A 24,008-nucleotide genomic window follows, 5' to 3' on the forward strand; every position below is an offset into this window, starting at 1 on the left:
GCACAAAACAAATGGAAAGCAGGTAATTATGCATTAAATGAGTAATAATAAAGAATAAGGCAAAGATAAGACAGGCTGCTGGGTACTGGTGGCTCACGCCTGTAATCCTAGCTACACAGGAGGCAGAGTTCAGAAGGATTGTGGTTCAAAGCCAGCCCAGGCAAATAGTTCAAGAGACCCTATCTCAAAAATACCCAACACAAAAAAGGGTTGGTGGAGTGGCTCAAGGTGAAGGCCCTGAGTTAAAGCTCCAGTACCACAAAAAAAAGGCTGAAAAATGTCTACTGATTAGGTAGATGAAGCTGGAAGGACACATTAGATAAATAAAGATCAAGAACCAGCTCTGATTTATTTCAGAGACTGAAAAGGGTAGAAACAAACACAGAAGAGATTTAGGAAAAATAGACAAGCAACAGAACAAGAAATGCAATGTTTGTATGAGGATGTAGTTTTATATCCTCCCTGCAATGAAAAAGAGAGCCCATCAGGGATCCATGTCCTCAAAGTCCAAATCTTGTCTCTACTCTTCATTGGCACAGCCCCACATCATCACTTACCCGGATAAGAGAAGCCTGATGCCGAAGGGGTTTGGCTCCTGGACCACCTGATGAAGATCCCTCAGGCTGGACAAGGGGCTGTCTAGCTTCATAAGGAGCTGAAACAGCAAGAGAGAAAGTTAGCATGGATGCAAAGGTTTCACCCCAAAATTATGACTTCAGACTCAGACTTATTCAGCATCTTCTTTTCAGAGACTAATTAGCAAAGGAATTAAGAGTATATGCTTATAGGGCCACCTAGGATGGACAAACCCTGATCCTCTTGGACACAATTTCACTAACCAATCTAAAGGCATCCAACTAATTCATGGTAAAGCAGAAAAATATTTTCATCAGGTTAAGATCAGGAATACAGTATCAGGAATACAGTGAAAACCTCAATTACAAGGGAGAGAGAGAGAGAGAGAGAGAGAGAGAAGCTAGGAAAGTACCATGTTAAAAGTATTCCAATTCTACTACTGTTTCCTGTGGTATCTTGGACCAAGCTCTACAGTGATGAAGATCACTAGTGTGTTAGTTGGGCTCCCCAGGCTTTTTGTGTTCATTTGTGGTTTTAAGGATGTGACTACAGCTATAATGAATACTGACTGCAGATCAGAATTAAAAGCCTTACTTGAATAACCAGCAACTCCAGCCTTATAAACTCTATCTATGAACTGGCCACGTTGTGACTGGGGGGCTATGGGATGATTTTGAGTTCCTTTAGCTTCATTCTTCTTTTGGGATCAAAACTGCCCATGGGATATTCTTACTGAAAGCTCAATCACTCATGAACCAGCAAATTCAGGTGGCAGTAGTCACTTACTAATTTCATGCTATATTCAAAGAAAGTTTACATTCACTTATGGGGGGGGGAAGTAAAGGGAATAATAGCCGTGTATCCCAAAAACTCAAAAGAAAAGAAAAATTCAACTTCCCATCAAGTGGAAAACTCAGGGATCCAGAACAGTTTTTTCCCCTGGTAGACCACGTACATTTTATCCCTCCTGATTAAGTACAGGAATTAAGACATAAATTCTGGATGAAGAAACTACTTTACCAACCCTGGTACTTAGACTGCCTGAAGAGCAGAGTATTCTGCCTATTATAGACTAATGCCTATGGAAATCATCTGTAAACTATTTAAAATTTATCTTCTTGTGCTCTCTCCTACTTGCTCTTGCTCACTCGCTCTCTTGCCCTCTTTCCTTCTGGAGGTCAGTGCTGAGCTAGGCATGTGCTCTATCACTTGAGCCACACCCCCAACTCAAACAATTATCATTTTAAATAAAGAACCTTAACTGCAGTCTATATTCATTAACTCTTTTGGTGGGGAGGGGTAAGGAGTTTCCTCAGATTTTAAATTTGTAATGAAGCCATTTTAAAATTAAGGTTTGTTTAAAAAATGAAATAAAGTTTTATAATTCTTTAAACATTTTTGAAGTATTCAAATTCTACATAAGGTAACTTTTTAAACCTTTTTTATGATCATGTTTATTGTTGTACTGGAGTACACTGTGACATTTACAGTTCTTACAATATATCATAATTGAATTCACCTTCCCCATAATTCTCCTTTCTCCTCCCCTCCCCCTATTCCTAAGGTGGCTTCTAAATATTACCCTATTTGCATGTCTTCCATTTATTGTTCAACCCCCAAAGAAAGTTAATGCATTTTGAACACTAAGAATCAACATTAACATTTATTTTTTAAATAAATGATATTATCTTCTCATTGTACAGAATGCGATACAAAGTAGAGAAAAATACAAAAGAATAAACTTTCTTATATTTATTATTTTACTATTCAATAACCAAACTATTTTTAAATGATTTTGCTATATTTTTAAAAAGTTCCCAAGTCACAAAAATGAATGGTTTTTCTTTACTCCTTTTATTTCCAGAACATGTAATAATGACCTTGCCAATATGATAGAAGAAAGTTAAACATAACCATGTGGTATTCAGCTCACTCCAATAGAAAGAAGTTCTCACCCAACTTGAAACATTTACACATCTCTGTGGGCTAATGTTTGAGGACTAGAAAGTATGTAAGTATGTAGAATGCTTCTTCCTGTGACTTACTTATAAATAAAAGTAGGTGGAGAGCAGAGCAGCCTGTTATGGCACCATGTTCATAGCATGCTTTGATCTTTCTCAAATAAAGAAGGTACATCAACAGCACATCAAAAACAATAAACCGGTCTACAGCCATACCTTAATGAAGATGCCCCATCTCATCTGACCTCAGAAGCTAAGTGGGGGTGGGGCCTGATTAGTACCTGGATTTGAGATTACTTGGGAATACCATGTGCTGTAGCCCTTTAAAAAAAAAAACAGCTGGGTATGGTGGTGCATGACTATAACCCCAGCACTCAGGAGGCTAAGGCAGGAGCATCACTAATTTGAGACCAGCCTGCACTACATAGTGAGATCCTGTCTGAAAACACACACACACACGTACACGCACACACACATGCACACCCAGCAAACCACTCTTGGGCTCACATCTGCATTTTGTATTTCTTCCTAGCAACTGGAACACATATTATAACACATTAAAACATATGAACAGACTTTAAAATACCAAAATGATTGCCAGGCAAAGTATGAAGTGGATTTCAGAACCTGCTAAGAATGGAGACAAATATAAAAACTACAAAAGAAACATACATAGAGAGTGCATAATCCAAATCTCAGCTGGTAGACAGGCACTGTCTTCTGACAAGTAGGGTTTTTTGAAATCATTTCATGTTGATAGAACATCAAATTAAACTCTTGATATTCAACTGCACCCTGACAAGCGATTTTAAACACAGTAAACTGAAGCACAGTGGGATCCTAGTCATCATGAGCTTTGCCCAGGAAGCAAAGCCCACAAATTCCATATGCCTATACTTCTCTTAAGAGGCAGGTGATACACGGGGTCAGAGATCACCACCTGGCCCTCAGCTACAATTCCTCATGTACAAAGGCCTTCCCTTAAAGAGAGAGACATACTGCACCAGTAAAGTTTGGATGAAGATTCAGCTGCATGTGGAGTCACTTTAGAGAGGTACATTTTCCCCTTCTACTTTAGGGAGAACCCTGAGATGACCAAGCCTGCCTGTGACTGGGAAAGTGAGTGTCAGAAGCCAATTCAGGCACGTATCTAAGACATATATTCCAACCAGCTATACGAGAGACAAAGCCAATTTTCAGGCCATCATCAGCCTGACTTCTGACTTATTCTTCAGTTGGATCTCAACTTGGGGCAGGGGGAGGTAAAAAGGTAGGGTTGTCATTTATTTCCTTGACTCTCATTCCTCCCAAATGAAATGCAAAATAATAGTCAAACACTGAACAACTCAAATGTCTACCAACAGGAGAATGATCATCAAATTGTGATACATTCAAACAACGGAACCTACTGAATATAAAATGAAAGGAACTACCAATACAACAATACAGATAAACTTCAATCATTCTAGGGAAAGATGATAGACATATGAGAACAATCATTCTGAATATTTTCACTTGTATGAGGTTCTCAAAGAGGCAAAGCTCATCAATGGTAATAAAAATCAGAACAGTACTTGCAATTAGGGTTAAGGAGTGACTTAGAGAAGGGGCATCTCTGGTATAACAGAAATGTTCTATTTTTTATTTAAGTGGTGGCTACATGGGCATAAGCCATTTGTTACAGTTTACAATGAAGATTGAAATGTGTGTATCTGCCAGGTGTGGTGATGCACACCAAGGAAGACCCAGTTTGAGGCCAGCCTGGACTACATAGCAAGTTCAAGGTCAGCCTGGATTACCATAGTAGGACCCTGCCCAAATGAATGAATGAATGAATGAACAAATAAATAAATACGTGCATTTTATAGTACATATATTTTATCTCATTTTTTTAAGTACAAAAAGAGGGGCTAGGGTTGTGGCTCAAGTCGTAGAGCAGTTGCTTAACAAGCCTGAGGCTCTGAGTTCAATCCCCAGTACCAAAAATAAAGTACAAAAACAGTGGGGGCATTAAACAGCCTTGGCATAGGCTCCTGAGAGTCCAGAAAAAAAAAAGAGAAGTAGACTGCCTCCTTGGCACTATGGGAATGAGAACCCACTTTGGATAGAAGAGAGGATGGGGCAGGAAATAGAGTACAGACAAACTTTTTAAGGAATATAAAAGGGTGGTAAGGGAGAGGGCGGGGGCAGGGGGGAGAAATGAACCAAGCCTTGTATGCACATATGAATAATAAAAGAAAAAGGAAAAAAAAGGAATATAAAAGGTAGAATTTGATGACAGTCTGACTCAGTAAAACAAAAACTGATTTACCTGTGAATTAAAAATCAACTTCCAGCTGGAGGTGTGGCTTAAGTGGTAGAGCACTTGCCTAGCAAGCACAAGATCTTGAGTTTAAATCCCAGTACCACCAAAAGATAAAGTAAAACACAAATCAACTTCCAGGCCCAAGTAAGATTAGAAATTGAAAAAAAAAAACCCACTGCTAAAAATAGGGAAATCAGGCAAGGTAAACTATAAGAGGAAAATGAAGAATTCTCAACCCTGTTTAGTTTAAGATGATATCAAAGTTTCAAGAGAATGATTTTTTATTGCTATCCATTAGCAACATCTTCTTGCATTTGCATAAGACTTAATATCCACACAAATTTTCTACTCATGCTCTCACTGAATCCTTAGGACACTATGACTCTATTAAAAAGACATGCAGCTGCTCACAGAAACCCACACCTTCTGGTTCCAATTCAGAGCTCTTTCCATCATGCCATACCTGCTTCTCTCTGCAAGATTATAGCCTCCCTTTAGTTCAGCTTGGACACATTTTTATTTCTGTGACCCTCTAAAAGTCGCCTCTTTTTTCAATGCAGCTAAACCCTGCAGAAACTGGGTCATTTTCAGTCATAGTCCATAAAAAGCCCTTTTTGAAAAATATCTTACATTGGTCATATCTTATACTAGGACCCTGAACCCCAGAAGAACAAGATACTGCAGTGAATTTATGGAGCTTTAAGCATTGTAATCTGGGCAGCCAACTCTGCAAGTCATCCTCATAACCAACTAACATTATTTTACCACTAACATGGCCAAGGAAGCACAAAGGTGAGCAAGCAGGCAACCCCACAACTGTGTATGTTACATGCTTCTCAGCAAAATGCTACCCCTAGCATTTCCTTTACCTTTAATCTACAAAAACAGAGCTCAATATTTTCATTTATGTCCTCGGTCTTGAAAGGTTGAATCAACTCTTTTCCTTTTGCATAGTTTTACTTTTAAAGAGATTACATGAAAGCAATTATTATATAAATGTGTTTGGATGTTAGCAGAAAGGAGTAATAATTCCCCAAAAAGGGACATAGCATGCTATGTCTCCATGTAATGCAATCTGTAAATGAAAGATTAAATCATCTAAATAGTTGTTTACAAGTCTACAGATGAACTAGTTTCCAGAACAGGATACAAAGCATTACTGACATACGTTTAAATTCATTTTTTTAAAAAAACCTTTTCTTGAGAATATAAAATTAAATTGAGCCATGTTTCTGAAGTCAAGAGTAATTAAATCAGGAAATTAAGCAGCTGGTAACATTGTGCCTGGTAGATTAAGGAGACTCTAAGACACTGCCCAGGACAGCTGGCCCCCAGGTCGTCACTTACCTGGATGCATCTGTTCTGTGCTGCTCCGCAATTTGCTGTAGCCATGGCTCAAGGGCACCCTCTGGTAATGAGGCGGAGACGAAGGAGGGGAGGCGAGGGGTGACATCGTGGGAGACTGCATTTCCTGCTTCAAAGAATCAGAGCAGAGTTCAGAGACAAGCACTCTAGAACTCTATGGTTGGCGACCTGGCTCATTAAAAACAGTGTTTCCTCAAAAATGCAGCATAGTTATAAGGCAGTGTCTGAGGATTCAAAAATCCCCCAGAGAATAAAGTCTTGCCAGTATTGAGTTAGCTAAGTTACTAAAACCAACCTGAAATGCTTTTAGTGATTCCAGTAATATTTTCCTTTGGAAAATTAAGACACTGATCACATGTGTAACATTCATACCCCTTAACTATGATCTCTTTATGGAAAGATTCAATTTGCATTCATTAATAAAAACTTCCTATTTACCATTATAAATATAATAAAATGTAATAAAATTTATATTTTAAATGCTTAGTTCTAAATATTCTTGGTGCTTACTATGCCAAATTAAATGTCAACTTTTAAACTGCAAAACAATGCCATATGGGTAAACCACTCCAACTAGGCTATTCCTGAATACGAGGCTAAAGAAGGCTTCACGACTACAATTCAATCCCAATTCAAGTATGAACATGACCCAGGACTCTAAGCAAAGTAAGCAACCTGATCTGCTGCAGGTTTCCTCCTTATTTTTTTTAACACTACCAATAGAATGGTTACTTTGGGGTACACAAGTAATAAGGAAACAGTACTTTTTATAATATAGAGACTACATTGGCTTCTTTAGTTTAATCTGAGGTACTGATCAAACATTCTTTTTCAAGATAAAGGAAAATACATTGGGCTTAAAGTGTATGCTCACACTCACAGAACTGGTGGACCTAGCACAAATCCAGCCTGCAGTTTTGAAAGGATGTAGCCTCATACACACAGCCAGAAACTGGATCTGGAAATGTTCCAGGGCATCACCCACTGTGGGACAGTGGATCCTCACTCCTCTCCAAATGCTAATGGGGAGACATGCCAAAGAATAGTGACTAAAAATTCCATACCCCTCTTTTAAGATATCCCTGAAGTACTGGCTTAAATGTGTCCAAATGCTGAAAGTATACATGATTTTTTAACAGAATGTGTTACGCTTCCCTTAATTGTAAACAGAAACCTTCAGCCATTAGTGGTGGTACACACCTGTAATCCCAGCAGTCAGGAGGCTAAGGCAGGAGGATCACGAGTTATAGGCCAGCCTAAGCTACAATGCAAGACCCTGTCTCAAAAACAAAAACAACAACAAAAAACTTCTGCAGCAACACCTCAGATATCCAGGGTGAACCATATAAGTTAGTTTTCCAATGTAATCCTTTAATATTCATTGCACTTAAAAATTTTTTTTGACTGAAGTCTTCCTAAAATCCAGCAAATTTCTGTACCTTATAGAAGATACCATGTCAAATACAACTTAACTTGTCTGCATGATTCAGTCTCTTTCTCAGAAGTATGAGCTGTGCCTTGATGCTCTCGGGTTTGCTAATATGCAGACTATTCATTTCCTCTTGACAGGCCCATTCCTGTGGGATTTCATACTTCTGTCTCTACTAAACACCATCTGACTACTGCACTTAGTGGTCTAATTTTAAAAGCCTATTTCCCTTTTCTGGTTCAAAACCTGCTAAATGAGTAGCAGCAGCATTTCCCAAGATGCCATTCCAAACATGTTCCCCAGGAAAGGATCCCTGATAAAAGAAGTTTAGGAAACACACATCTCCAGGTCTCTGTACCGTAGGGCTTCTCTGTCAATATGCACTATGAGTTTCCAAGACTAATTTATTTGGTGTGTCCCCTAAAAATGGGATATGAAGCCACTTCTCCAAACATAATTAACCAGAGAAACTTTTTGGACTTCTTTTTGGAGGAGAGGGCCTATTAACTCCTAGAGGCTACATTTCAAAGAATCACATTTAGAAAACCACTAACCTTCAGAAATCAAGTAAGTGTATTACATTGGCAGTCTTATTTTAGACATAACTCTCCACTAAGGTAGGCTCTAAAGGGCCCATGGGTGGCTCATGGTAATTCTTACATGTCATTCTCTTCTTTTTATGACAAGGAAACTTTACCAGCTCCCTTCCAAGTCTGTAATTGTGTTCCAGATGGTAAGATTTGCTGACAGCTTACCTTACCATGTAAGCTGCTACATGAGGTCTCATCGTCAGAATCAAATGGACATGCCTAATCATACTGTTTTACCTGTTTCTCCTCATCGTCCATTCTTTTGAAGGAATTTATTTCCGTGGTTAAATATGGAATCTGAACCTTAGTTCCGTGAAGCTCAGGTGGGTTACCGAATCGTATGTCACCATCATTCTTTGACATCATAAAGCGAGGCAGAGGCAATTCTTTAGGACCAGAATGAGAAAAGCTCAAGTGAGGTTTTATTTTAAAGCTGCAGAAACTGCCTGTGTAGCTATCTTAAACCAATAAAAATATCTTTTTTCAAAAACAGAACAGGAAGGTAAAACAGGTCCTGTCTGGGGGTTGGTACCAGTGGAAGGAGGGAAGATATAAGCAAAGGGTGTAGGAGGGTGAATATGGTGGAATATTATGTACTCATGTATGAAAATGGAACAATGAGACCTGCTGAAACTATTCCAGGAATGGGGGGAGGATGGATAAAGGAGGATGATGGAGGAGGTGACTTCAACTATGATATACTGTAATCACTTTTGTTAAATGTCACAATGTACCCCCAGTACAACAATAATTTTTTTAAAAACTGCAAAAAAGGGAACTCAATGGCCAAAAGATGAATCATTCTTGAGGAAAAATTTCAAACCACTAAATATAGATTAAATCTCAGTTTGGGCACAATGAAGGTTCCTATAACAATGTTACAATAGGAAACACTATGGTTTAACCAAGGTGTTGTGGCTTAGCGCTTTTCAACTCTGATGAATCATCATAGAACAAATCCGGGTTTGGGACTGATCTCCCATTTAACCCTTTGTCTAGCACCAAGAAAAAGAATGTGAAATTGTGTAAATATAATAGTAAGTGACAAATGGTAGCAAGTAAAACTTATAAACATTTAAATATGCTAGGTACAATGTTAAGGAACTGTGATATTAACTCATTTAATCCTCAGAACAACTCTGCAAGATAAAACTATCATTGGTGGGGCTAGGCATGGTGATACACACCTATAATTCCAGCTACAAGGGAGGCAGAGATTGGGAGGATCACAGATAGAGGCCAGTGTGGACAAAAACTTAGTGAGAGCCCCATCTCAACCAACAGATGGGCATGGTGGCATACACATGTAATCCCAGCTAAGAGGGAGGTGTAAGTAGGAGGATCACAGTCCAAGTCTGGCTCCAGGCAAACACATGAGACCCTATCTGAAAAATAGCTAAAGCAAAAAGAAAGAATGGAAGAGTGGCTCAAGTGGTAGGGCGCCTGTCTAGTAAGCATAAGGCCCTGAGTTGAAATCCACGTACCACCAAAAAAATAAATAAAGTTATCAATATAAGCTCTATTTACAGATGTGGAAATGGACATGAAGGAGCTCAATAATGTCCCCAATATCACAAAGCTCATCCACAGGCAAGCCACAGTTTGAACCCAAGCTGGTTCTTAACCAGTGCCCTACATTAAGGTCCTTCATTCCTACGGACAAGCTTACAGGGTCTCTCAATCTCTGCTTATTTTTTGTAACATGAGAAAAATGTTATCAAGTCAGATCAATCAATCTGATGTTCAACAAGAGTCTAATGATAAAACCATTAGCCACTCACAATGCGACAGTGCTGAAATGCAAGTCAGGTGTATTTACTTGTCTTTCAAATTTCTGATGGAACTATCCCAAACATAGAAATGATGCTTTGGCATGCTTTAGCTCCCAGGACAGCAAATCACACACAATCTGTAGCACAAAGAGCCACTCAACTGGGGACACTGTTATGGATTACGCATAATGATTTGCATCTGTAGGCATTGTTCAGGCTAACACTCAGTGTGCTTCACACTTCCATCAGCCCTCCATTCCAAAAACACAGCTGCACTGCCAATGATTGATGCTGTGCTAGCGCCAGAAAACACCTTAGCAACAGCAAGTACACTAGCTCCCAGGCAAAGAAGGCCCCTGGTTCACTGATCCACACATTATGTTGATTTTTAGCTGCTATATCCACATTTTATTCAAAGGAGCAGGCAATACGATAAATCCCTATGTGATTAATCAGCCACAGGCCCAAGAGACATAGACACAGGAACCAATCTGGAAAGCTAAACCAGGACTGTCCTCTAAAGAGACAATGGCCACCATTTTTAATGTTTAAATGTTTTCCAACCTTGGGCAGCTCTCCAGCACTCAAGGCAGGAACGGATTTCAAAAGCAAAAAGGAGAAGAAAAGAAACTCAGAGTCTTGGTGAATCAAATATAAGCCAATCCTATGGGTCTGTTCTCAGTAAGATATTTCTCTCAGTTCAGTCAGCAACGGGTCTAGTTAGATGGAACAAGATCACATAAAAAAATCCTTTGTATCCTGGTCTTGCAGGAGATGACTTTACTTCAAGTACTTCTTGGGGGAGAAAAGGAAGAGATGCTCAGTATTTGTAAGCTCCCTGATCAGTGTTTTATTCACATTCAAAAGTTCACTCCAGCCGGCGCCAGTGGCTCACACCTATAATTCTAGCTACTTGGAGGCAGAGATCAGGAGGATCACAGTTCAAGGCCAGTCAAGGCAAATTATTCACAAGACCCTATCTTGAAAATACCCAACACAAAAAAGGGCTGGTGAAGTGGCTCAAGTGATAGAGCACCAGCCTAGCAAGCTTGAGGCCCTGAGTTCAAACCCCATTATGCCAAGAAAAAAAAAATCCACTCCAAGCTGAGTGTGGTAACTCATGCTATGCCTGTAACCCCACCTACTTGGAAGGTAGAGATTCTGGTAGAGGACAGCCCAGGAAAAAGTTAGCAAAACTCCATCGCAACAAGCCATGTGTGATGGCACATGCCTGTGATTCCAGGTAAGCGGGAGGCATAGGTTGGAGGGTGGTGTTCTAAACTTAGTCCTGAGCAAAAACACAAGACCCTATTCAAAACATTACTAACGCAAAAAGGACAGGGATGTGGCTCAGGAGGTAGAGCACGAAGTCCTGAGTTCAAATCTTATTTTAAAAAAAGATTACTCCAGGGAACATCACAAAATACAACTGTGGTTTTATGAATATTGACAGCTATACCAGGATTTAAACAGGGACAAGATATACCCTTCAGGATATTGTCACCTCACAGATTCTCCTGCTCTGGCTGTGGCATTTCTTCAGAATCATTTGCCTCTGGGAGGGGCCTGGTGGATGCCTCCCAAGCTTAAGGGAAATGGCACCTTCAAGAAAGTTTTCAGGATGGAACTGGAGAACATCATTCTGAGCGAGGTTAGCCAGGCTCAGAAGACCAAAAATCATATGTTCCCCCCCCATATGTGGACTTTAGATCTAGGGCAAATACAGTAGTGTTGTAGGACTTGGGTCACATGACAAGGGGAGAACATATACGGGAGGTACAGGGTTAGATAGAAAACCCAAAACATGAAAGCATTTGATGTCCCCCTCTAGAGGAATTAATAAAGAAACCGTAAAGCAACAGAGGTCAACAGGAGAAGGGGATCAGGAACCAGTGAAAAGGTCAGGTAGAGATGAATCAACTTGGGTTGTAACACATTCGTACATGGAAGCAATGCTAGGAATCTCTCTGTATAGCTATCCTTATCTCAACTAGTAAAAATGCTATGTCTTTCTTATTATTGCTTATTTCTACTCTTCAACATTACTGGAGAAAAGCGCAGAACAGGTTCTGCTTGGAAGGGAGGGAGCAGGAGGGAGAAATGACCCAAACAATGTATGCACATGTGAATAAATGAATAAAAAATTTTTTCCTTAAATTACAAAAAAAAAAAAAAGAAAGTTTTCAATGTTTTTGCTGTTTGGTGGCCATCTGAGGGAGTTTGTTTCTTAGGCAATCTAAATTTTTCCTGAGCTACCTCACCAGCTATATAAATAGTTACAATTCTGTTAAAAAAAACTTTTAATGTAAGATGAATTTTGATTATCTTAACCTAATATCATTTCAATACATAGTCAACATAAAAATGATTACTGAAAGCTGGTAATGTAGCTCAGTGGTAGAGCGCTTACCTAGCATGCATGAAGCCCCAAGTTTGATCCCCAGCACCAGCAAAACTTCATGTATATATATATATATATATATATACATATATATGAAATATTTTACATTATTTTTGCACACTGTCTTCAAACTCAACGTGTATACTTTACCTTCACTGTACACCTCAATTCATACTTGCCACATTTAAGTGCTCAGCAGCCACCCATGCCTAGTAAAGCTCTAGTTGACAGCTGCTATGAGGGAAAACAGGCCATTGTGGTCAGAAATCTGTAACTTCTAAGAAATGTTATAATGTCAAATGTCAGCAACTAATTGATTTCTTTTTAAGTTACGTACAAGATATTCTATATGAAGGGATAATTCATATAGATCTTTAAGTGTAAGAGCTTTGACCAATGTGTACATGCAAGTACGTGTGCGTGTATGTGACCAACACCTAAATTAAGATGCAGGATTTTTCTTCATGTTTCTCTCCAGTTAAACCCCTCCCCTTGTCTCACTGGCAATGTGTATTTTCCGGGTGAGATCTGGGGCTTTTACTAGATTGTCAAAGAATCCTGTAACAGTGATAAAGTTGGAAAACACTGCTCATAAGGGAGAGGACCTTTGGAGAGATAGGAAGCCACACAAGAGCTTGGAGCATAGAGCACTGGAACCTCTAGAAAACACAATTAGCTAGCCATACAGCAGCGGTTACTTTAGCTAGGTGAACTTTGTTCGAAGGAGCTTTAGGGCCCTGTAGCAAGGCTGAGAAGAGGAGAAGGTGTGAAGGAAATTGCCAAGGAACCACTGAAAAAGGAAGGAAGATTGAGATGAATGTTGAGCAGAAAGGCTGAGTTGACCTCAGCTGAATGGAAAACCCCAACACAGTATTTAGTCAAAATTCTATCACACACAACTACATACACACACACACACACACACACACACACACACACACACACACCAACCCCAGTGGGCTACAGCCTTACCTCCTGGACTTCTTATGCTACCCCTAACCTTCCTATCCTACCTTAAGAGGTTGTCTCTTCTATCAATCACCAAACTGGTTGTCACACTCAAAAGATTTCTCTCCTAGCCCTAGAAGATAGGAAGGGTTTGCCAAATAAGCTGAGCACAGAGACCCCCCCCACCCTCAATTTAACCAGAGAACCTCTGATTTTGTTTTTCCTTGGATAAAATAAATTTTGTTTGGGGATAAAAAGCCAAGAAAACCATTGAAACAGGAGACACAGCTGCAAAATCCTTCTGCCTCTCTCATAGGATCTAAAAACTAGAGCACAGGGAGGTGAGGTGGCAGGATTAGAGTCCCCACTAAGCCTAAGAATCTTAATCTTTATTTCACAGAAGATTTTCTCAGTCTCAATACTACTTACCTTTTGGACTAGAGAATTTTCTGTTAGGAGAGGGGATCCCTGGCCTCTACACCACTAGATGCCCATAGCACCCTCTTCACAGCTGTGACAACCAAAAAATGTCTCCACATATTGTCAAATGTCCCCTGAAGGGACAAAATCATGTCAATTGAGAATTATTACTTTACAGATAAGTGAGGAACCAAAAAGAATTAAATGATTTGTCTTAGGATTTTCTTGATGTTAGATATGTAACTACAACATGGCTCACAAATTTGAGGATTTCACAAAACAGCAATAATCTTCCCCATCCCCCTGCCAAAAATGAAGAGAATCAACATAAATTTGCCAACATTTTATTTTAGCAAGAACTTTACCCTAAACTATAACCTGTTATCAATTTCATAAAAGGACACTTCACAGTAGGAACAAAAAAAATCCTTAGAACTGAACGCATTTGCCTTATAAGTAACTCATTCTTTTGTCCTAGTTCTCTCTCCTTCCATTGCAAACTGCCAGACTGCCACCAGACCATGAGCCAGTTTGGAGAACACAGCCCTAGAGACTATATGAATCACACCACTGTACTATTTGGGTTCAGAAACTCCCAAAGGAGCTGTGGAGAAGAAATCAAGAGGATGGTCACCATGGATAAGAAGGGGGAAAAAAATCACATCTTTTCCCTCTACACTAATTGAAATTGAACATTTCTTTCAGTTATGAATGTAGACAGCAAAACTAGTATGGTATCATTAGCAGTACCTGAGGCTCAGGTATTATATCACATTACAGTTATAGACATGTTGATATATATGCTCATTACTACTCTGAAAGTATGGAGGTTATTTCAACTACTGTTAGAGTTTTTATTTAATATATTAATAAAGAAGCACATATACTACTATAAATACTTTCTTTTAAATATCTTGGTGATTATTTCAACATAATTGCTTTCCTTTACAATCCTATGTCTTTGTGCATTATGGGATGGGGGTGTAGCTCAGTAGAAGAGCACATGCTTAGCATGCCCAAGATGGTGAGTTGGGTTTGATCCCCAGGAACAAAAAAAGAAAGAGAGAAAGAAAGATAAAAACATTATTCTGAAAGGTGCCCACAGGCTTCAAACTGCCAAAAAGGGTTCGTAGCACACAAAATACCTAGACCTAAAATGATGATGATGGTGGTGGTGGTGGTGGTGGTGATAATTGAACTTGAGTGTAAAAGGGGATTGTCAGGAGGGAATCAGCGGGAATGGGGAGTGGAAAAGGAAAGGATACAAGGATGAAGAGGATGGAAGTACATTACATATATACATACGAAGACAGCATAATGAAACCCACCAAACACTGTTTGAAAAGGATGGAGAAGAGAAGGGAAAAGAAAGTAAATGAAGGCGGTAAACCTGTTCAAAGTACACTGTACACATCTATGGAATTATCACAATGAAACCCTCTTATATTATTAGTGTATGCTAATTCAAAAATAAAATTAAATCTAAAAAAAAGAGGTTAGGAATCCTACTCTAGATCCCACCTGACCTTCCTTAATCCTCACACATGCTCAAGTCCAGTCCCCAGAAAGAAGAAAGGTATTGAGCAGCTACTAGAGAGAATGCTTCCGACGTGGTTTCTTCATCAGGAATTCTCTGTTCCTCAATTTCTGTTTCCCTTTCTTCCACCCCCCAAGTAAGCTATTTCACGATCTGTCTAACCCCAGCTCCAACTATGGTGCAACTACCAAGATGCCTATTGCCAACATTTAAGGACAAACTTGCTATAAGGGTTGTGCAAATCAGAGTTAGTGCTTGTACCACCCTGAAAATAAGTGCCCCCCAAAAGGATGCACCTTGTATGCCAATAGAACCAAATATATATTCTTAATGTAAGCAAAGCTCTTGAAAATGTTTGATACAGCTTTCATGAGAAGTCATTCTCAACTTTGACTTCATCTAAGAATCACCTGCAGAGCTCTTACAACTCTTGATGCTCAGGCTGGACCTGAGGCTAATTAAATGAGAATTTCTGGAGGTGGACCCAGACACCTATATTTTTCCTTTTGTATTTAAAGCCCTTGAGTGATTCTCAAGGACAGACAATGTTGGGAACCAGGACCTGAGAAGGACGACAGGCAGACCAGACAGACTACTGCCAAGGTCCTTCAGGGAGTTCCAGGGGATGTTAATCCAGATTGTTTTAGCTTAAAGAGTAACAGATAGTTAAGACACACTCCCTGAACATGACATTCAGCTCTTCATTCATTCATTCATTCATTCAACCAATATGCACTGAGTAGCTACAATGCCCCATGATGCAGGGGCTATCAGATCCTCTTCCCTTCCTCTGAAGAAGACAGAAAAAAAATTAGGTAAGCCTGTAAGGAATATTTATAAACTCTGATGAATGCTATAAGGAAACAGATGCTGAGAGAGAATAAAGTGCTGAGAGAGAACGAACTGTCCTGAAGAACTGAAGAACCATTACCCAACAGGCTCAAATAAGAAATATTTAACTCCCTAGGAATATGTACTTCTGGTGTGACTTATTATTTACTCTTGTTTTATGTTTGTTTGGTTGGTTGGTTGTTTGACACAGGACCTGGCTATGTAGACCAGGCTGGCCTCACAACCTTGATGCCTTAGCCTCTTGAGTATTGGGATTACAGATGTGCGCCACTACATCTAGCACTATTTACTCTTGATTAGGCATTTTATAATTCTGAAAGGGTATATATTAACTTGTCTGTTAGCTAACAAATTCTTGTTTGACATCAATGCAAACAAATTGCATCTTAGAAAAGAGTACTATAGTCAGTTGCACTTTTATTGCCCTGTAAGGCATTATTAACCAGTTTTATACATTATTTAGCAATCTATTCCAGCATCTTTTCTTTCCATGATTATAAATACTTCTGAGTCTATACCTTCTAGAACCAGCCTTACCGTATGCTAGTTCCATCATTAATGAATTTGACAAGACCTACTTTAGGTAAGATGGTAAGAACAGTTTCTGAATCCTGAAGAATGAGGAGTCAGTCATGGGAAACAGAGAGGAAGACGTGAATCCTGGGAACCTAAGACCTTAAAACAATATGGCATATATCCTGCAACAAGAAAGAGATCACCCAGAAACAGCTAGAAGGTCATGAGGTTAAGGGACAAAGTGAAAGCAAAGGGGTAAATTCTAAAATGAGGATGGAAAAGTAGACAGCAATTGGATTATGGAGGGTCTTACAGATCAGTGCAGGAACTCTGAATTATGGACTATGCACCACAAGCAAACCAGTCAGGTGCCGTGATTCACTCCTGTAATCCTAGTTACTTGGGAGGCTAAGACTGGGAAGATCATAGTTTGAGGCCAGCTTGAACAAACAGTTTGAGAGACCCCATCTCAACCAGTAACTAGGCACAGTGTTTCATGCCTGTCATCCCAAGATATGTGGGAGACTAAGATCAAGAAGATCATTGTTCCAGGCCAGCTTGAGCAAAAAAAGTTCATAAGACTACATCTCAATGGAAAAAGCTGGGTGTGGTGGTGCACACCTACAGATGGAAGTGTAAGGACTGGCAGAGTGGCTCGAGCAGTAGAGCACCTGTCTAGCAAGCATGAAGCCCTGAGTTCAAACCCCAGTACCACCCCCCCAAAGAAAGAAAGCAAACTACTGGAGGGTTTTAAGGAAGGGGACAAAATGATGTCTATTTAGAAAAGGACACCACTCTTTTCAATGCTGGAAATGAGATAGGAATAGAAAAGACAGGAGGCCAGAGAACCAATGACAAAACCATTGTGTTCTCCAGGTAAGGGGTGGGAGATGACCTGTTTTAGTAAGGACAAAAGGATGGAGGCAACAGGCAGAAAGACTAGAGCCATAGTGTCAGAACTTTTGATGGATTACATTGCGAGTAAGGTAAATGGGAAAGCCAAAAAGACCTCTGGTTTTCTGGCTTGAGCATCTGGGGGTGGGGTTCACATCACAACAAAGAAGACTAAGAAACAGAGGTTAACACACACATACACATAGGCACATGTCATTCATAAACTAAGAGTATCCATCCATAACTCCCAAGGAATGACTCCCTAGGGGTGACAAGGTTACCACAGCCTTTCAGGTTAGGTTCTCACAGAGCTTTCTCTTTGGCCTTCAATGTTTGTGTCATCAAATATTAAGGCAGTGGATTGCAAGCAACAAAGTGGAAAATTCTAAGTGGGAGCTCAAAGTTTGACCCAAACTTGTCCTCATTCTTACTCAATGCATGCTCACTGCAAATAACTTTTACTAATACATCTTTAAATGAAAGAAGATACTTCAGAATTAACTCTGGGTACACTTAAACCCTCAGAGGTAAAAGGCAGCATCAGTGTTTACAAAACACAAATAAGAAAGCCTTTATATTTGTGAGACAGTATTAGTCTTTTACAAAAATGATAACTGACAATCCTTCTCTAAAGCTCCTGGGAAGTTAAGCTGTAGATCTGGGCACAAATCAAGTAAAAGGTTTAAGTATAACTTAAAATACACAACAAATGTGTTAAAGTTTATTCTTATGTACAACGAACAGCTCTAGCTTTTCTAGAAGATAAAGTTGGAAAATGCTACAATAAAGCTTAATGATCATTCATAATAAATAAAAACCATCAATGCCTATGACAAACCTAAATTCAATGTGATACAACTTTCAACTATCAAGGGCAAAGAACCAAATTCTATAGCACCAAGGGATGCCTTTTGGGTCTACTTTTTGTCCCATTAGGAAAATATTCCATGACTACAAGTACCTACTACAAGGAAAGATATTGAAAAGAGGTTATTTTGTGTAGTAATTAAGAGGTTGGGGGCTCAGAGTGGTGGTTCATGTTTGTAATTCCAGCACTGGAGAGGCAGAGGCAGAAGGATTGGAAGTTGGAAGTCAGACTGGGCTATGTACTGAGACACTGTGTCAAAAAAACAAGGGCTAGGGATGTAGCTCAGCAGTAGAGCACTTACCTAGCATGTGCAGGGCCATCCCCAGCACTAAGTGGGGGTAGAGGAACTAACCTTAGGTCCCTAGGCAAATGACTCAACCTCCCTAAACTTCAATTTCTACATCTGTAAGATAGGGACAATAAGAGCACTATCACAGAGATTTCAGTATTCAGCCACAACTAGTTCTTCCTTGCAGGTACAGGAAACAACTGTGCTCCCCCAGTCTACTCTGCAGTGAAGCAGATCCATCCATGGACAAGATCTGACAAACACTGTGAACAGCAATAACATGAATCACATCCAGGCCAAAGAAATGTAACTGTTAGGGTGAGAAGCCCTTTCCCTGTTCTAGCAATTGTGGGGACAAGTAATATGTTAAATGTGCCATAGGGTAAAGCATCAGGAGCACAGAGGCCACCACATGGAGGGCAGCCATCCTACAGGGTCACTCTGCAAAGTGGGTCACAAACCTGTATCTAGTGAAAGCATTGAGAGTGCAGTGCCAAGCTTTCCCAGCTTATCTTAAGCAGTGCAAACTACAAGCACTGCACCTAATTTAGTAAGATGCTGTAGGGATGAAATGAGACAGTGCCTGGTACTCTAAGCCCTTGACAGAGCTTAGCATGATAACCATGGCCTCCTGAGTGTTACCTGAAAGGGCTTTGCCTCCCATAGCTGGCTATGGCAATCTTCTCACATATTTGGATTGTCCATGGGGTCTCTACGGACTAATCATAAATCCTGAGCCCCTTTACATGCCTAGCAGAACCTTCACAGAACAGGCACAGCAATGTGAACCTAAGAAGGCAATTGTTACCACAGTGAATTATCAAAGGACCTCAGTGCATTCCTTCAATAGTCAACTTTCTCATATAGATTGTTTTTTTGGAGGTACTTGGTTTTGAACTCAGGGCCTTAGGCTTACTAGACAGCTGATCTACCACTTGAAGCATGCTCCCAGCCATTTTTGCCTTTGTTATTTTTTTAATAGGGTCTTGCGTTTTTGCCCAGGGCCAGCCTCAGACCACAATCCTCCTATCTAGGCCTCCTAGTATCTGGGATCACAGGTGTGCTCCACCATGCCCATCTTATTTGCTGAGATGGGATCTCACTAACTTTTTGCCCAGGCTGGATTTGAACCATGATCCTCCAGATCTCTGCCTCCCAAATAACTGGAATTACAGGTATTAACCACCATGCCTGGCAACTTCGTACAGATTTTTAAAACTGCTACTGAGGCCACAGAAATAATGCTACTACTTGGGGGCTTTGCTTTTTTGTTTATTGTGGAAAGTATTCAAGCATATAATAGGCAAGGGACAGGGATGGCAGGATAAGAAAATGTTAAATCAGAATTCTTAGAAGATAAATTCATTCTGCCAAAATTTTGGTAGCCCCTAAGACATCAGAACAGTGATTTGGGAATAGGAATTAAATGATAAGGACAAAGCTGGGCATGGTGGCACATGCCTGTAATCCCAGCACTGGGGAGGCTGAGGCATGAGGATCGCAAATTTCAGGCCACAAAGCAAGACCCTATGTCAAAATAAATAAGAAGAAAAGATGAGTACATCTGATATGACTGGCACAAGTGGGAGAGAGAAAAAAAGGCATAGTTCAACTCAACTGTCCCATTAGCACACCCCTAATCAATAAGAGAACCTTAAATGATATTACAGGTACCTCAAGTGGAAAATTAAACTGAATGTGATTATTTTGCCACAGGTTCTAGAATTCCTTCCCTAATCTCATCCTGCTAAAGGACAGATCTACTTCTACTGCAAGTCAGTTAAAAGGAACTAATCTCAGGCAATCTCTGAATTTTATTCCCATTTTAAAAAGAAAGAAAATAAGCTACCTACTGAGTTTTCTTATTTTATTTTACAGGAGTTGCAGGAAGCTAGGAGAAATTCTACAAAAGTTTATAGAACAGGCCTTAAAACCACTAAAAACAGTTCTCATAAGAAACCTGTCACAGACAATAAAACATATGTGAGCTACTCACCACATGTAATACTCTCCATCCGCACAGGGAGGCCAGACTGTGCCGCAGCAATCAATTTCAGGGCGACATAAAACTGTGTCAGACCAAAATAACCAACCCGCTTTGCACCACACAGATCTGTGATCTGAAAACAGACAAGAAAAACGATGATGAGAACCCCATTTCATAACAGGAAAATGAGACCAGCTACATGATGAAACCTCAAAGATTTCACAGTGTAGCTAACCAGAAAGTCCCTCAGGAGCCTTCATGCACACACTGCCTGCTTGCTTTTTCCTCCAGTTTACAGAGGTTTTTAATTCAGATCACAAAGTTCTACCTACTCATAATATTTCAGAACTGATGATTCTTCTTCTTTCAAAGATAAAAATAAGGTTGACAAACAATGATAGTTACTCTTCTTACAAAGGAGAGTGGATTCTAAGGTACAAAGTCTACAGAGTCACTGGGGTGGACAGAGAACAGATTAGTCATTACCAGTACTTGTGGGCTATTCCTGACTTATCAAAATTATAAAGTTATCAGGCAAAATAATTTCCTAATCATTAAAATGACATGTTGGGTGCTTACTGCAGAGGAACAAGAAAGCACTACACACACACACACACATACACACACATACACACTGTGAAGACACTGCAATCATGATTCTCATCCAATCATCCCAAAGCCCAGATGGAACCAAAATGTTACTTCTGTGTAACAACTTCCCAACTTCCTGGGTATAGTTTATTTTCCCTGTGTATGCTGAGAGTACTCTGTCCTATAAATGTTCATCCCATGATATATTGTCTTAGATGTGTTTCAAAATAAAGGGAACAGAGGAATAAGTAGGCATATGGGTGAAGCAAGCATAACTGAGTTAATAATTGTTGGAGTCAGGTTCGTGGGGGTTCATTCTCCAGATCCAAGTTTTGTGTTGTCACATGACCATTAAACTACCACCACTACAGAAGATTCTGAAAGGAATCCTACACACAGAAGATGAAAACAAACATAACCATGAAAGGATGGGAAACATTAAACCTCAAGAGAAGAACAGACAAGTAATCAGATACTAGCACAGAATTAGTGGCACACTCACAAACTCTTCCACAACAAAAGAAACTAAATGGCAGGAATCACCACATACCTCACAATATTAACTCTGAATGTTAATAGCCTCAAATCCTCCAACAAAAGACAGTGATTGGCAAACTGGATTAAAAAGGAAGACCCGACAATCTGTTGTTTACAAGAACTCCACCTTGCAGACAGAAACAAACATTGCCTTAGGGTGAAAGGGTGAAATGCCCAACCCAAAGCAGACAGGAGTAGGAACACTTACACAGATAAAGTAGATCAAACATAAGTAAGTCAGAGGAGACAAAGAAGGTCACTTCACTAACAAAAGGAGCAATACATTGAGAGGAAATAATAATTGTTAACTTATATGCACCAAATGTCAGTGCACCCAACTTCATTAAACATACACTACTGGACTTAAAAACACAGACTCCAACACAGTGGTGGTGGGGACTTCAATACTCCTCTATCACCAATACATAGATCTTCCAGACCAAAAAAAAAATCAATGAAGAAACTCTAGAATTGTGTGACACCATAGATCAAATGGACCTGACAGATGTCTACAAAGTATTCCATCCTGCAACAGCACAATACACATTCTTCTCAGCAGCCTGAGACTTTCTCCGAAGTAGACCATATTTTAACTCACAAAACAAATCTTAAAAATTATAAGAAAATTTAAATAACCCCTTGCATACTGTCTGACCACAACACAATAAAACTAGAATTCAACAACAAATGAAAAAGCAGAAAATACTCAAACACCTGGAGACTGAACACATGTTACTCCATGATCAGTGGGTTGTCAAAGAAATAAGGGAGGAAATCAAAAAGTTCCTGGAACTTAATGAGAATGAAACCACAAGCTATCAGAACCTATGGGACATAACAAAGGCAGTCCTAAGGGAAAAGTTTATAGCCATTAGAAGGACTGGTGGAATGGCTCAAGTGGTAGAGCGCCTGTCTAGCAAGTGTGAGACCCTGAGTTCAAACCCCAGTTCAGCCAAACAATAGGAAAAAAAAAAGGTTTTTAAGCCAGGTGCTGGTGGTACAAACCTGTAATCCTAGCTACTTAGGAGGCAGAGATCAGGAGGATCGAGGCCCGAAGCCAACCTGGGCAAATAGTTTGCAAGACCCTGTCTCAAAAAAAAAATCACAAAAATAGGGCTAGTGGAGTGGCTCAAGGTGAAGGCCCTGAGTTCAAACCCTAGTACTTCAAAAAAATCAAATCAGAAATGAAAAGGGGGAGATAAAAACAAACCCTAAGGAAATCCAGGGAATCCTTAGGGACAAGTTTGAAAACCTATATTCAAAGAAACTGCAAAATCAAGAAGAAATGGATAAATTTCTAGACACATATGACCATCCAAAATTGAACCAAGAGGATATTAACCTCTAAACAGATCTATATAACAAGCAATGAAATTGAAGCAGCAATAGTCTCTCAAAAAAGAAAAGTCCAGGACTTGAGGGATTCACTGTTGAATTCTAACAGACTTTTAAAGAAGAACTAATACCAACATTCCTCAAACTTTTCCATGAAATAAAAAGGGAAGAAAGACTGCCAAACTCATATTATGAAGCCATCCCAAAACCGGACAAGGACAACAACAACGGAAAAAGAAAATTATAGGATAACCTCTTTAATGAACATAGATGCAAAAAATCCTCAATAAAATATTAGCAAACTGAATTCAACAGTATATCAAAAAGATCATACACCATGATCAAGTTGGTTTCATCCCAGGGATGCAGGAATGGTTCAACATATGCAAATCATTAAGTAAAATACAGCATATTAAGAGAAGCAAAGTCAATAACCACATGATCATTTCAATAGATGCAGAAAAAGCCTTTGATAAGATTCAACACCATTTCATGATAAAAGCGCTATGAAAACCAGGAATAGAAGGAATGTACTTCAACATAATAAAGGCTATATATGACAAGCCTAGAGCCAACAACATACTAAATGGGGAAAAACTGAAACCATTTCCTCTAAAAGTCAGGAACAAGACAAGGGTGTCCACTCTTTCCGCTCTTATTCAACATAGTCCTGGAATTCCTAACCAGATCAATAAGACAGGAAGAAATAAAAGGAATACAAACTGGAAAGGAAGTAGTCAAAGTATCCCTATGTACAGATGACATGATCTTATTATACCTAAAAGCCCCAAACAAAAAAACTCCTAGACACCATAAATAGCTTCAGCAAAGTAGC

At 39.6% G+C, this 24,008-nt stretch overlaps 1 protein-coding gene across 15 annotated transcripts in view; it reads right to left on the reverse strand.

Moving 5' to 3' along the window:
* Reps2 (RALBP1 associated Eps domain containing 2) overlaps nucleotides 1–24,008 on the reverse strand; it is a 221,936-nt gene that overhangs the window by 125,857 nt on the left and 72,071 nt on the right. For 9 of the 15 annotated variants that reach the window (XM_074063411.1, XM_074063408.1, XM_074063409.1 and 6 more), the window contains 4 exons: nucleotides 20,720–20,843; nucleotides 8,464–8,612; nucleotides 6,190–6,316; nucleotides 558–655 (listed from right to left, as the gene is read on the reverse strand). In XM_074063411.1, the coding sequence (XP_073919512.1) occupies nucleotides 558–655; nucleotides 6,190–6,316; nucleotides 8,464–8,612; nucleotides 20,720–20,738 (393 nt within the window). In that variant the 5' untranslated portion in view covers nucleotides 20,739–20,843. Of the gene's footprint in view, nucleotides 1–557; nucleotides 656–6,189; nucleotides 6,317–7,087; nucleotides 8,436–8,463; nucleotides 8,613–20,719; nucleotides 20,844–21,042; nucleotides 21,146–24,008 lie in introns of those variants that run through there. The other 6 variants (XM_074063405.1, XM_074063398.1, XM_074063403.1 and 3 more) reach the window with 3 other exon arrangements.

This window comes from Castor canadensis, chromosome X, assembly GCF_047511655.1.
Source record: "Castor canadensis chromosome X, mCasCan1.hap1v2, whole genome shotgun sequence".
Classification (NCBI taxonomy): Eukaryota; Metazoa; Chordata; class Mammalia; order Rodentia; family Castoridae; genus Castor; species Castor canadensis.